Raw genomic sequence first — 15267 nt, 5'->3', positions numbered from 1 at the left:
TTTCCTCCAGCTGACTGATTCAGACAGATACTTACATCCAACCATTGGAGTGAAGTCAGGGACCCCTGTGGTTAAGTTAGGAAAAGGCTGGAAGAAGGTGAGGAGAAGGGCGACCCCATAGGAAGACCAGAAGTTTCAACTAACCTGGACCCCTGAGATCTCTCAATGAGCCACCAACTAGGCAACATACACAAGCAGGTTTAAGGACCCTGACACATATATAGCAGAGGACTGCCTGGTCTGGCCTCAGTGGGAGAAGATTCGCCTAACCCTCAAGAGACTTGAGGCCCCAGGGAATGGAGAGGCCTGGCCTGAGGGGCTAGTGGGAACAGGACATCCTCTTGAAGACAGTGGGGAAGAGGAATAGGATGAAGAACTTGTGGGAGGGCAGACCAGTAGGGGGGCAACAACTGGGCTGTAAAAAGTAAAAGCAACGGGGCAGGAGAGAAGGCTCAGCGGTTAAGAGCACTGACTTTCCTTCTGAAAGTACTGAGTTCAAATCCCAGCAACCACACGGTGGCTCACAACCATCCATAAGAGATCTGACACCCTCTCCTGGTGTGTCTGAAGACAGCTACAGTATACTTAGATATAATAAATAAATCTTAAAAAATAAAATAAAATAAAAATGAAAGCAACTTCAACAACAACAACTAAAAGAGCGGCTTTTCACCATTATTCTTCCCAGAGTTTGGCAAAACCCCAATGTGCCTGAATGATAGGCTGATAGGTGTAGATGAGGAATTTGTCCTACCCTGGCCCCTGCAGAAGTCCATCACTGTGAACTACTTTCCTGCTTCTTCCTGAACAATGCACAGAAGACTGCACATGGAATAAACCAATCTCAGTTGTCTGCTACGATCAATGACAGCACACTAAGAGCAGACTTCCCAGTGTGTCTCCATCACTTTTCTGTTGCTGTGAAAAGACACCATGACAAGGCAAACTATTAAATAAAACATTTAATTGGGGGCTTACTCAGAGGCTGAGTCCATGACCATCATGACAGGGATCATGAAGGCAGGCAGATAGGCATGGCCCTGAAGCAGTTGCTGAGAGCTTACATATGATCCACAAGTTAGAGAGAGAGAAAAAAAAAGGAAGGAGAGAGTGGGAGAAAGAAGGAGGAGGGAGAGGGAGAAGAGAGAGGGAGAGGGAGAAGAGAAAGGGAGAAAGAGGAAGGAGAAAGAGGAAGGGGTGAGGGGAGAAGGAGAGGGAGGGGGAGGGAGAGACTGACTGACCAACTGACTGACTGGGCCCAGTATGGGCTTAAGAACTTTCAAAGTCAGAACAGTCCTCCATTGTTGGTGGGATTGCAAGCTTGTACAACCACTATGGAAATCAGTTTGGCGGTTCCTCAGAAAATTGGACATAAATACTACCAGAGGATCCAGCAATACCTCTCCTGGGCATATATCCAGAAGATGTTCCAACCGGTAAGAAGGACACATGCTCCACTATGTTCATAGCAGCCTTATTTATAATAGCCAGAAGCTGGAAAGAACCCAGATGCCCTTCAACAGAGGAATGGATACAGAAAATGTGGTACATTTACACAATGGAGTACTACTCAGCTATTAAAAAGAATGAATTTATGAAATTCCTAGGCAAATGGATGGACCTGGAGGGCATCATCCTGAGTGAGGTAACACAATCACAAAGGAACTCACACAATATGTACTCACTGATAAGTGGATATTAGCCCAAAAACTTAGGATACCCAAGATATAAGATACACCTTGTTAAACGCATGAAACTCAAGAAGAACGAAGACCAAAGTGTGGACACTGTGCCCCTTCTTAGAATTAGGAACAAAACACCCATGGAAGGAGTTACAGAGATAAAGTTTGGAGCTGTGACGAAAGGATGGACCATCTAAAGACTGCCATATCCAGGGATCCATCCCATAATCAGCTTCCAAACGCTGACACCATTGCATACACTAGCAAGATTTTGCTGAAAGGACCCAGATATAGCTGTCTCTTGTGAGACTATGCCGGGGCCTAGCAAACACATAAGTGGATGCTCACACTCAGCTATTGGATGGATCACAGGGCCCCCAATGGAGGAACTAGAGAAAGTACCCAAGGAGCTAAAGGGATCTGCAACCCTATAGGTGGAACAACATTATGAACTAACCAGTACCCCAGAGCTCTTGATTCTAGCTGCATATGTATCAAAAGATGGCCTAGTCAGCCATCACTGGAAAGAGAGGCCCATTGGTCTTGCAAACTTTATATACCCCAGTACAGGGGAACGCCAGGGCCAAAACGTGGGAATGGGTGGGTAGGAGAATGGGGGGTATATTGGGGACTTTTTGGATAGCATTGGAAATGTAAATGAGGAAAATACCTAATAAAAAATTAAAAAAAAAAAAGAAATCTCAAAGCCCACCCCCAGAGTGACACATCTCCTCCAACAAGATTACACTTCTTAATCCTTTCCAGAACAGTTCCACCAATGAAGGATCAAGCACTCATTATATATGAGCTGACAGGGTCATTCTCATTCAAACCACCACATAGTATAATGGCTAATCTTGATTATAGACTTGACTGGAAAGAAAGGCTCTCACTGTTTCCAGTAGATTAGTAAAAGAAGTCCCATAGACCCTCAAACATTACAGGCTACTGCCATTGCTCTCAATAACTCTTCAGAAATTGACAGTAAGACCGTACGTATTGCTGAAGACACCACATACCTGAGAAACAATGGCATGGCAAAAACCAAGCTTATAACAGACCTGCAAGCTTCATCCCAACCAGAGAGCTTTTGTAAAAAAAGTGCTGTGCAAGCTACTGGGAAAGTAATCACTAATCGTGTCTAGCTATAAACCCAGCAATCTACACATATGAACTCACTGTGGTTATGACAGCATGCACAAACCCGGTACTAGCCAAAATGAGACCAAATCCCAGCAGAGAGTAGGGAGTTGGACACACAATTCTACTCCTACCTGTGGAGCTATTAGCAATTATCAGCTGGTAGGAAAGGAGTAGAGAAGCAGTAGAGAATCTGGGAGAGTTGGTGGAGTGAATATGATCAAAACACATTGTATGAAACTCTCAAAGAACTAATAAATAATTTTAAAGTAAATAATGGAGGCTCACAGCATGGAAGAGAAAATATAAGTCATAAATCTAATTAAGGTACTAATATTCAGGATACAGACAGACTCCTTAATGTGAACAACAAAAACTTCAAAATTATACTTGAGAGAATGAGCAGGGAGGATAGCTTGAGCCAACACTCTGCTTCCCTACCCTCTTAACTTTGTATCCTTTAAAAAACAAATCCTCAAGACAGTTTGTCTTGCCTTAATATTTTTGGAAGTATAATAGTAGACTACTTGAGAACAGTTGACTTAGCAGGAGCTACACTTTTGAATAAACCATCTCCTCCTTCCCTAGCAGCTGGTAAGTGCTAGGAAATTCTTAAGTTAGAAACCAGTCTAAGCAAGGTAGCAAGACCCCCATCTGAAAAACAAACTAGAAGGGGAAAGTGTTGAGGCTGGGGGCAAGGGGGAGACAGCGGGGAGGGAGGAGGAGAGGGAGAACACAATAAAAAAGCACATGACAAAGAAACACAGCATCATATTCACTAGGGAGACTACCCTCTCCCTATGAAGCCCCCTATGAAAACTAAGCGTTATTAAGGATATGGAGAAAGGCTGAATCACATACAGGCAACAAGAAACCCAACTCTTCAAAACCTGAAAATTACCATACAATCAAACAATTCAGAAGTAGAATTTATTCATAAAAGAATGGAGAACAAAGTTCCAAAAAGATACCTGAACATTCATGTTCATGACAGCATTATAAATGAAAACTAAAATGTAAAGTACGCCAGGATCCAAATAAATAAATGGGACATTTAGATTTGGAAAAGAATGAACTCCTGACAAATGAATGCCATAGCAGACAGACCTCAATGACACTGTACTGAGTGAAACAATCTAGTCACAAACAAATACTATTAAATTTCATATATAAGAAGTTCCTAGAGAACTGAAATTCAGAGACAAAAGCCAGAATAATGATTGCCAGGGGGGCAAAGGACAATGACAACATTTTATAAATACTGAGTTTCAGTTTCACAAGATGAAAAGAATTGTAGCAATGAAGTTTTTAAAGCCAGTGTAACTGTATTAAATGACTAAGACAGCAAATGTCAAGTACATTATATCACAATTTTAAACAAGAAACAAACAATATAAATAAATTAGATTATCAGCCTTGAGGTAGACATAACTTGGTTAAAAATAAGATCTTTTGTGAAGGTTTTAATACCCTTTACCCACCCAGTACCCACCCATCCACACTGTTTAATAATTTTCCACTACCAAGATACTTAGGTGTCAATACAGAAGACAGACTGAATGGGGGCCAGGAGATGAGGGAGAAAACTTCTGCAGTTACTAAATCAAGAAGCAACAGTGAGTTGATATCATCTGTAAGCACAGAAAGCAAAGACTTTGTGAGGACAAAGTCAAAACTGCCCACTGCCTCTTATGTACATAACTACTTATGATGATAATATTTTTGAAGATACACACACACTAATTTGTTTGGTTTTTTTATTTGTTTTGTTCTATCCTGTTGTTGCTTGTTTTGGTTTTGTTTGTTTTATACAGGGTCTCACTATGTAGTCCTGGCTGTCCTTGAAGTCACTCTGCAGACCAGACTGGCCTTGAACTCACAGAGATCTGCCTGCCTCTGCCTCCCAAAAGCTGGGATTAAAGGCGCGCACACCATCCACCAGCATAAGTGTGGTTTCTTATGGTGCTGGGCAATCGCAGAAAACTAATATGGATGAAAGTATTCAAAGTACATTTTTATAAAATAATTTATACAGCTACAATTAAGATGAAATAAAACTTGTTAGTCATGTTACATACATCAGCCTACTTCCTGAATATCCACTAATTCTTTTTTTTTCTGGTAATTAAAGCTATTTGTTCAAACTACTTTTCCTCTGCTAGACAATAAAGATTACCTGAATGTTAGCTGGGAACGTTTCAGCAGCTTGTCTAGACCGCAGGAGATGAGGAACAATCTTTAACTTCACTCTAGTACTGACTGGGTCTCTTTTCAGCTCCGGCTTTAGAACTGCTCCCTGAGAAAAACATGTTTAGTTATAACAACATTTTAAAACTACTTGTGGCTTTTATCTTTAGGGTACTGAAGATTCCTAGGTCCTGGAGAGAAGGCCTAGTAGTTTAAAAGCACTTGTTACTCTTGCAGAGGAACTGAGCTTGATTCCCAGGGCCCAAATGATGGCTTACAAACAGCCATAACTTGAGTTTCAGGGAAGTCAGTGCCTTCTTCTAGCCTCTGTGGGAAGCAGACACCCACATGGTAAGCACACAATACATACAGGCAAAATACTTACACATAAAACAAAATATTTTTTTAAAAAATTGCTTTAATTACTGAAGATTCCAAAAGCTCTTATCAGTGTCACCTAATAGCAATTGTTATATTAAATAATACAACTGAGACATCTGTGTACTGACTGGTTTTGTGTGTCAACTTGACACAAGCTGGAGGTATCACAGAGAAAGGATCCTCCCTCAAGGAAATGCCTCCATGGGATCCATCTGTAAGGCATTTTCTCAATTAGTGATCAAGGAGGGAGGGCCCACTGTGGGTGGTACCATCCCTGGGCTGGTAGTCTTGGGTTCTATAAGAAAGCAATGTGAGCAAGCCAAGTCTCTGCATCAGCTCCTGCTTCCTGCCCTGTGTGAGTTCCAGTCCTGACTTCCTTTGGTGATGAACAGCAATGTGAATGTGTAAACTGAATAAACCCTTTCCTCCCCAAATTGCTTCTTGGTCACGATGTTTGTGCAGGAATAGAAACACTGATTAAGACAATCTGAAACATCAATAAATTAATATATTTTAATAAGTAATATTTTTCTTTTAAAAGACAAACTTTTAAAAACTGCACTAAAGAACAGAATCATTTTCAATTTTTTGGAAGTAACTAGAAAAGAACTGGGTTTTTCCATACTCTATTCGAATTGCTGCAGTAGCTCTTTGACTTGATAGGTAAGTCCCAGCTTGCACAGACACATGGTGAGAAAGTAAGGATGATTTTTGTCCTTTTAAAAAGTAATTGTAGATCTTTGATTCTAAATCAAAGCTTAATAAATAATAGTTTCTTAAAGGCTAATTGTAATTTGGAGTTTAAGCCAAATTGGTGAGCTCTGGCAGATGCATTTAAATAAAATTCCGCTGCCATACAGTTTGGATGGGGTCCTTAGGTTATTTGCTTTTGTAATACCACTGGCTATCTGTAAAATACTGTTTTACCGAGTTAAACAAACATCAGCATAAAATACCCCCAATGCATATTTTTTAAAGTATTTCTTGCAACACCATTCTCTTCAGGAAATATACTGCTAAGTTACTACGTCAATGAGTTCAAATTTCTATAATTCTAATATTTCCTTATGAGGTCAACTTTTAACATTCCAAAAAGGAGGGGGTAAAAGTCACTTCAGTTTTCATTGATATGTTCTTTTTCTTTTGAGAGAAAAGGTCTGTCAAAATACCAGTCACAATATATATAGCTTATGTACCTATTCTTCAAATAAAATAATTTCTAATGCTTCATGGCGATATTAAGATAAAATACAATTACTCTACCTCCACTCTCCCTTTCTGACTCTCTCTCTCCTTCTTCATTTGTGTCCTCCTCTCCCATCTTATACCTCTCCCTCTCTTCTTCCTCCGTAAGTATATGGTATGGTTTTGCTTTGATCTGTAGTATGAGCCCACACAATATATACCCACCACTATGACATCAATGCAAATATCAACTTAAAAAAAAAAACTGACAAATAATCTCGTCTTTGCAGATCCTCTAAAAAGTTCTTTATGACTCCAAAGAGATCAACAGACTGTACTCTATTCAATTCTTGCATGTTCTACACAAAGAATATGAGGCACAGGGGAGTTGACTGATTAGCCAAATCTCTCCTTTTAACACATTTGTTTGTGTACAGACACTCAATGTTACAATCCAGGGGTCTCAATTCATTGTTCTTTCTGCTAAACCAATTTAATCTAAAGAACTATTAACTCCTACTTATGTTCTTAAAAGAAAGCAACAAAATACACAAATCACACTGTGTGTTTTGGACTGGCACAGTGAAAAGACCTTATTAAGCAATGATCTTATTACTCTGAGGCTGCAGAAACAACCTTTTGTTCTAGATTCTAAACCAGATAGTAGTAAACTATAACTCATAGATCACACATGGCCCATCATTTATTTCAACAAGGACTGAGACTTTAATAAATTGCTTTTATATTTTTAAATGGAAAAAAAATAATATTTTGTAGACCATGAAAATTATATAACATCCAAGTATCAGTATTCACATTTTTACTGAAATATTACCATGTCCATTAAATACTGCCTATTGCTTCTCTCATGTTATAGAAATTGAGTAGTTATAGCCTCAAATACTTTAATGTCTCAAATGCCCCAAATAATTGCAGAAAGTCTGTGGATCCTTCATCTATATAATGTACTATCATTATTTATGTATCTACACTGAAAATACCAGATCTATTAAACTCACGTTTCAGGAGTTTAATTCATATAGACAAACATGGCTTAAAACTAATCATTCAAAAAACATGGATTCAGCTTACAAACTAGGGAAAAAATAAACACAGTTCATGTCAACACAATACTTTTTATGCTGACATGAGACTAAATCAAAGCAGCTTACCTCTTTTGTTTTCAGTGGTATATCCCCAAGGTACACCTTGTACATCTTATTAATGATGGCAGGGTTATTCCAGTCAATTAAGCTACGGAAGATTTCAACAGAGATGGTTGAAATTATTTTTGTTGCCATTTCAATGATTAGAAAAATACCCTAATATTTGTCATCAAAGAAAATGGCAGAAACACACCAAATGAATTGACAACGGATACTGTGGAAGAGAAGAAATGAAGGTGACTACTGTCAAACTTAGCTTTAAAAACTACAGCTCACCTGGGCATGGTGGCGCACGCCTTTAATCCCAGAGGTAGAGGCAGGCGGATTTCTGAGTTAGAGGCCAGCCTGGTCTACAGAGTGAGTTCCAGGACAGCCAGGGCTACACAGAGAAACCCTGTCTCGAAAAACCAAAACAAAACAAAAAAAAGAACTCCAGCTCACTCGTCTCGCTCTTCCTTCTTGACTCAACAGTTTACTTCCGCAATGGCCCAACTTGGCACTACTGGTGGAGGGGAAAAAATTGAACAAAGTTCCTACCCAGGTGGGTCAGGGCCAACACCATGGAGTAACTCGCAGAGCAGACACTCACTGCACTTGTTCCAAACGCCCTTAGGTTGGTGGTTGATGCTTCTTTTTAACCATTCAGAATTTTAAAATGATAAACAACAAAATAGTTTTATGCTTCAAATGCTCACACCCTAGGAAACTCCGAAGCTGTTTTATTTCTCCAGTTCTGTTCTTTGATTCCTGGCATTATGCAATCCCTCATCTAACCCAATAGCTTCAATATCTAAATCTGAGAAGTCACAATGCCATTTGTCACAGAGATGCACCCCTATCTGGGGTCTATAAAGAAAGGTGAGTTGGGATATAGAGACTGGATAAGAAGTAAGTATCTATCCCACCACCATCACCAGCACAGTGGGCCTCACTCACCCATTTTACAAGCCTAATTCGATCTTTGGTTTCAGCTGACTACTGACAGCTGCTCACACTGTCTTCTGACTCCTAACACTCACTGGCTCTGCTTTCCACTGACGCTGCATTTGTGTAACAATGGTGTCCTGCTGCTTAACTGCTTCTCTGATTCACCTCTCTCATCCACTGAGGAAAGATTGCACTATTCCTCTTATTTTGCTTTACCATTCTTTTTTAAGGTTTACTTTTCTGACTGTTTTGTTGTTGTTATTGTTGTTAACATTTTACTTGTTGGTTTTTTCAGACTGGGTCTCTCTCTATGTGGCTCTGGCTATCCTGAACTTGCTTTCTAGACCAGGCTGGCCTTGAACTTCCAAAGATCTGCCTGCCTCTGCCTCTCCAGTGCTGGGATTAAAGGCCTGCGCCACCACCTGTCACCTGGCACTATGTCTTTTCATTATGACAGCCACTGACTGTGGTGCTATCCGTTTCCAGATTCTAATCACTTGACAGTACAGCTAGGAGGCAGAAAGGGAACAACAGAAATGATACCTGTAGAGATACTTTGAGCTTTTTTTTTTTTTGGTTTTTCGAGACAGGGTTTCTCTGTGTAGCCCCGGCTGTCCTGGAACTCACTTTGTAGACCAGGCTGGCCTCGAACTCAGAAATCCACCTGCCTCTGCCTCCCGAGTGCTGGGATTAAAGGCGTGCGCCACCACGCCCGGCGAGCTTTTTTTTTTTTTCCCTCACAAAATGGTTACCTATGTGTTCTCCCCACAGAATTTTATAATCTTAATGTAATTTTATGCTATATACATTTTTTTATCCTAAAGCAAAATTAATTAAAATACACTAAGAATCACATTTAGGCTTCCAACAACAAAATCTACAATATGATATAAAGAATAAGGCCAGTTCAAACTTAAAAATTTTGAAAAAAGAACTTTTTTAACACTCCAAAATTCATTCCTTTAAATGATACCAGAAATACTCTAAGTTATAAGCAATAAGAAAAAAATGAGAGACTACTCCACATGGGGATCCATCCCATAATCAGCCACCAAACCCAGACACTATTGCATATGCCAGCAAGATTTTGCTGAAGTGACCCTGATATAGCTGTCTCCTGTGAGGCTAGACCAGTGCCTGGCAAATACAGAAGTGGATGCTCACAGTCAACTATTGGATGAAACACAGGGCCCCCAATGGAGGAGCTATAGAAAGTACCCAAGGAGCTGAATTTGTCTGCAACCCTATAAGTGGAACAACAATATGAACTAACCAGTACCCCCGGAGCTCGTGTCTCTAGCTGCATTTGTAGCAGAAGATGGCCTAGTCAGAAGAGAGGCCCCTAAGTCTTGCAAACTTTATATGCCCCAGTACAGGGGAACACCAGGGCCAAGAAGTGGGAGTGGGTGGGTAGGGAGCAGGGCAGGTGGAGGGTATAGGGAACTTTCAGGATAGCATTTGAAATGTAAATAAAGAAAATATCTATTAAAAAAAAAAAAAAGCCAGGCATGGTGGCGCACGCCTTTAATCCCAGCACTCGGGAGGCAGAGGCAGGCAGATTTCTGAATTCGAGGCCAGCCTGGTCTATATAACATGAGTGCCAGGACAGCCAGGGCTATACAGAGAAACCCTGTCTCAGAAAAGGAAAAGGAAAAGGAAAAGGAAAAGGAAAAGGAAAAGGAAAAGGAAAAGGAAAAAAAAGGAGAAGGAAAAGGAAAAGGAAAAGGAAAAGAAAAAGAAAAAGAAAAAGAAAAAGAAAAAGAAAAAGAAAAAGAAAAAGAAAAAGAAAAAGAAAAAGAAAAAGAAAAAGAAAAAGAAAAAGAAAAAGAAAAAGAAAAAGAAAAAGAAAAAAAAATGAGACTTGAAAGAATGTTAGGGGAAAAAAAACATACTTCAATTCTCTTAATCTAGTCTAGCCAAGTTAAGCCAGGTTCTCAAATTCAACCAAAAGGACATGAGCAAAATTAAGATTTGCCCCTCTCCTTAAACTGTGGGTCAAGACTCCTATGTGGGCGACACATCACTAAATATGGGGTCATAACAAATTTTGAGAAGTTAAGTTTCTAACATGGAACAACCAAAACTTTACTCAAAATCAACTGTAATGAATCCCGTGTTTGCTTCTGGCAGCGCTGACTTATGGTGCGTCAGGCATCTTCCCCACAGCCTTGGCTCTGAATGCAAAACATGATGATTGTGCACTGAATCTGGCATCAGTCCACACTACACAAGCATGACTAAAACCTATTAAAGACCAGCACAGGTTATAAATGTCACTGTTCCTACTGTACATTCCACCTCTTATAGAAACTGAGTTAAACACATAAAATAAAACTTTCATTTTTTTCCTACCATCATTCCTCAGTATGCAAATTATCAAATGAGTCTATCTTTTAATTGTATCATGTTAGAATATTTAATTAAAACTTGCTGAGTTGCTGACTTGAGTTTAACTTTAAAAAAAAAAAATCATTGCAAGAGTTTTGGCATAGGATCAGGACAGAATTTCCAATAATTTCTAGATGCCTTAAACTTCCTTCGGGCATTTTGTACTGAGTAGGTAAAGCAAGGGTTCTTAGCAGTAACCATTATAAAACCAAAATCCTAAAGCACGTTAAAGATGTTCTGCCAGCCGGGCGTGGTGGCGCACGCCTTTAATCCCAGCACTCGGGAGGCAGAGGCAGGCGGATTTCTGAGTTCGAGGCCAGCCTGGTCTACAAAGTGAGCTCCAGGACAGCCAGGGCTATACAGAGAAACCCTGTCTCGAAAAACCAAAAAAAAAAAAAAAAAGATGTTCTGCCTTAGAGTGTCAAATATCCAGCCAAGATTTAATTCTGTGTGTAAATTTGAACAAGCCTATCCATCTTATTAATAAAAAATTGATTTCCTCATAAATAAATGGAAAAGATGTATGTATAGCAGAAATTGTTTTAAATGAGTTTGATTTATTACCAGCAAATGTTTGCTCTCCATATCTATTTCATACATACACAGTCAGTCACATAAAAAAATTTCAAACAAAAAGAATCACAAAATATATATCCACAGTCACATAAAAAAAAATTCTCAAACAAAAATGATTTCAAACAAAAGGATCACTTAAAAAAGTTTAAGAAGCCCTGCTATATGCCACCTCATATGCTTCTCAGTGGAAGCTACTCTCAGCCACTACCATTATCTACCCAAACACTGCAATAGAACAAACTAAGGTCCATTAAATTAATTTCCTTATTTTATTATACCTCCTTGCACTTTCTTCTTAGAGGAAGCAAAGTAAAATACATATATCAGTTATAAAGTTTTATGGCATTTTCACTATTTCTATCTTATAAATGTTATTTTAACAACCTGCATGCATTCAACCTTCTGGGCACAGAAGCACACACCTGTAATCCGCAGTAGGCAGAGACACATGGTAGAAAGCCTGGGCAGTCTAAGCTATCTAACAAAACCATCTCAAATAAGCCAGTTATGAATACCTCAGGATTTACATTTTAAATATATATACAGGATCTCACTATGTAGCAAAAGCTAACTGAACTAATAAGATCTTCCTTCTCCTATCTCTCAAGTGCTGAATTATGTGACATGAGGTATTCAGGTGTTTTTATTTTTCAATAACTGTAAGACATGCTATAATGACTAAAGTTATAACATTTCTAAATATATTTTCTTCTTCTGAATGATGTTAGAACATGAATTCCCAGATTTACTGTGTATGTGTATATGTGTGTGTATATATTTATTTATTTAATGACTCACTGCTCAAATAAGACATAAGATACAGTACTTCCTCAGAAATTTAAATGGATTTACCATTTCAATATAAGTGTATTTAACCATAGGTACAAAGTACTCATTTTCCATTGATTTTTATTTCATACACAGATTATTCCTCTAAATCTATCTACTATTTGTATCTCTTTTCAATGTAGATTTAAGTTTTACTCAGCAATTCTTCCATAAGCCTGGTTTTTACTATAACAACCACAATACATACACATTCATTATTAAAAGTGACCTTAACTGGTCTGAGACGAAAGAAAAATCAAAAGTTAATTATTTCTTGGGTCTATCGTTTTCAACATTAACTTTCAGTTTATTTGCCTAGCGGAAAATTTTTATTTCTTATAATGGCATTCCTAACTTATTTTAGCTTTGAAATACATTTTCAAATAGGTTTTTTTTTTTTTTGGACACAGAATTTTGCTCGTTGGTAAACTTTATTAACGTACAACTAAGAACGTGTCCTAGTTTCCTAAGCTGAATACATCATTTCATAAAACCCTGCAAAGGTTTGAGAACTCTGCCTTTTGATTTTGAAGCTTATCAAGGAAGTAATTACCTCTGCTTGCTTTTCAACTCCAGGTCTGCGGCTGTCGCCACACTATGGCGTGTGTCACTAGACGCAATCACCAGGTGGAGAACGGCTTCAAGTTCAGGCACCTGCTCCGCTTCTATGAACTTCACTATACCCAATTTGCACTGCAGATAAGTGAAGGGAAGGAGAAAGAAGGGTCAGGGAAACAAAGAGCACTCACTAAAGCTAATTAACATAACAACACGGTCATAAGCCATGGATTAATGCAACAGTAGAGCTCCTACTTAGGTTTATAATGTGCCAGACACTACACTAAACATCTTAACTATTCACAATTTCATTTAACCCTCACAATCTATGAGGTAGATATAATTACAGACACTTTTAGATGAAGAAACTGAGGCAAAGCTTAAAACATTAAACTACACAACAAATGATGACAATAGGCTTCAAAGACAAGTCTCTGACAACAAAACAACAAGAGTCTCTCTACTAGGCCACACGACCTTCCTAGAGGGATAAGGACTTAACATCTCTGCCCGCATCCTCCAGGTGAGAAGCAATACATTACGAACAAAGTGTCTGATAGATGCTTGTGAGAAACATTTTGAACAACTCACATTTCAGTTTTACTCTACTGTTAACATATACATATTTTTAAGACTAAAAATAAAGAAAATTATTTCTAGTCACTCCAAGTGCAACTCAATCCAAGAGTAGTGTTTAAACTAACATACTCAATGAAGCACAATAGATTTTAAGAAGAACTTTCCGAAATGTGAAAGAGCTATGAACTTCACTGCCAATCATTCAGGGACAAATACACCTGAAAAGTAAAATTTTATCCTCACTTTAAAAACCAGTTACATAATAATTCTCAGATGTATGAATTAGGAATGATAAAATATACAATTATTAAATGAGAAAGAAATTTTTAAAAATTAAATGGAAAAAAATGCCAATAAAAAAGTGTAGCTGATGACAAAAAGGCCTTCTCAGTATAATTTAATTATAATAAGAAATAGTTTGAAAGGTGGAGGAGTCATTAACGTAAACTGCAAAGGGGATGATTATAAAAGTCAAATACACAATACATAATGAAAGTGTACTAAAAACTAAAAATGACAAGAGTCTCAACAATAAAACACAAGTTAAAACATAAAACATAGTTAAATTTTACACAAGCAGTAAAAGGGCAGATTTTTCTTTAATCTTCAAAGACTACATAGTAAAGACTAAACTATTATGTGGCAAATAAAAATGTATTATATAAAACTGTTCACACACAGAGGAAGAGAGACAGAGACAGACAGGAGGCAGAACTGGAGGCGGATTGTTATACTGTCTCCTTGAGGTGCTGTGGACTGAACTCACGACCCTAAGCCTGGCTGTAGGCACTCTTATCACTGAGCATTATTTTGGGAGGTTTTGTTTTGGGGGGCGGGGGGGTGGTTCTTTTCTTTCCTTTCCTTTCCTTTCCTTTGAATCAGGGTCTCAAATGAACTACGCAGCCAAGAATGACTTTGAACACCTTGCATTTCCTTGCCTTCACCTCCTGAGTGCTGCTGGATTACAAACATGCACCACCATGTCTTAGTCATGGAGTGCCAGGACTCAACCACGGCTTTATGCACGCTAGGTAAACTCTCTCATCAACTAAGCTACATATCCCGCACCCTCAATTCTATTCCTGACTACTAAAACCTTTACCTTTATAATCAGAAAAAAATTAAAAATATGTTTTAATTAAAATAAGAATGAGTATATTTAGCCAGGCATGGTAGCACACACCTTTAAGCCCAACTCAAAGGAGGAAGAGGAGGTGGACTCTGAGTTTGAGACCAGCCTGGTCTACAGAGAGAGACCAAGACAGCCAGGGCTACACGGGGAAACCCTGTCTTGAAAAACTGAGAGAGAGAAAGAGAGAGAAAGTTGATTTACTTGGGGAAAAAAGTATTCAAAATTAAAAAGTTTTTGTTTTTAAAGCTAAACTATTCATTTCAGCACCAGATTATGAAACAGACAAAACATATACAGAAACCTTTAAATTCAGCAACAATGACCAACTTAAGATGATAAATGAACAATAGCAGTAACCAGTACTCTCCAGTATATTCAGCTTTAAGCTCACAAAGGACGAGGCTAAGAGTCCGGTATCAGAAGAGAGACCCTGGTGAATCTCAAACCTTCCGTGCCTCATTAGCTGCTGTGAGGATGAAATGAGATAGTATACTAAAAGTGCCCAGTATAGTGCCTGCCATAGCTCACACTCATTACA

General features: G+C 38.6%; 1 protein-coding gene across 4 annotated transcripts in view; it reads right to left on the bottom strand.

Annotated features, from left to right (window-relative positions):
• Positions 1 to 15267, bottom strand: part of Ecpas (Ecm29 proteasome adaptor and scaffold) — a 116484-nt gene that overhangs the window by 61593 nt on the left and 39624 nt on the right. For all 4 annotated transcript variants that reach the window (XM_021159335.3, XM_021159333.3, XM_021159332.3 and 1 more), the window contains 3 exons: positions 13014 to 13153; positions 7748 to 7829; positions 4999 to 5118 (listed from right to left, as the gene is read on the bottom strand). In XM_021159335.3, the coding sequence (XP_021014994.1) occupies positions 4999 to 5118; positions 7748 to 7829; positions 13014 to 13153 (342 nt within the window). The remainder of the gene's footprint in view (positions 1 to 4998; positions 5119 to 7747; positions 7830 to 13013; positions 13154 to 15267) is intronic.

Source organism: Mus caroli, unplaced genomic scaffold, assembly GCF_978045245.1.
Source record: "Mus caroli unplaced genomic scaffold, Mus_caroli_1 scaffold_6, whole genome shotgun sequence".
Taxonomy (NCBI): Eukaryota; Metazoa; Chordata; class Mammalia; order Rodentia; family Muridae; genus Mus; species Mus caroli.
Note: the sequence above shows the minus strand (reverse complement) of the source record. Positions and strands in the feature narration are given on the sequence as shown.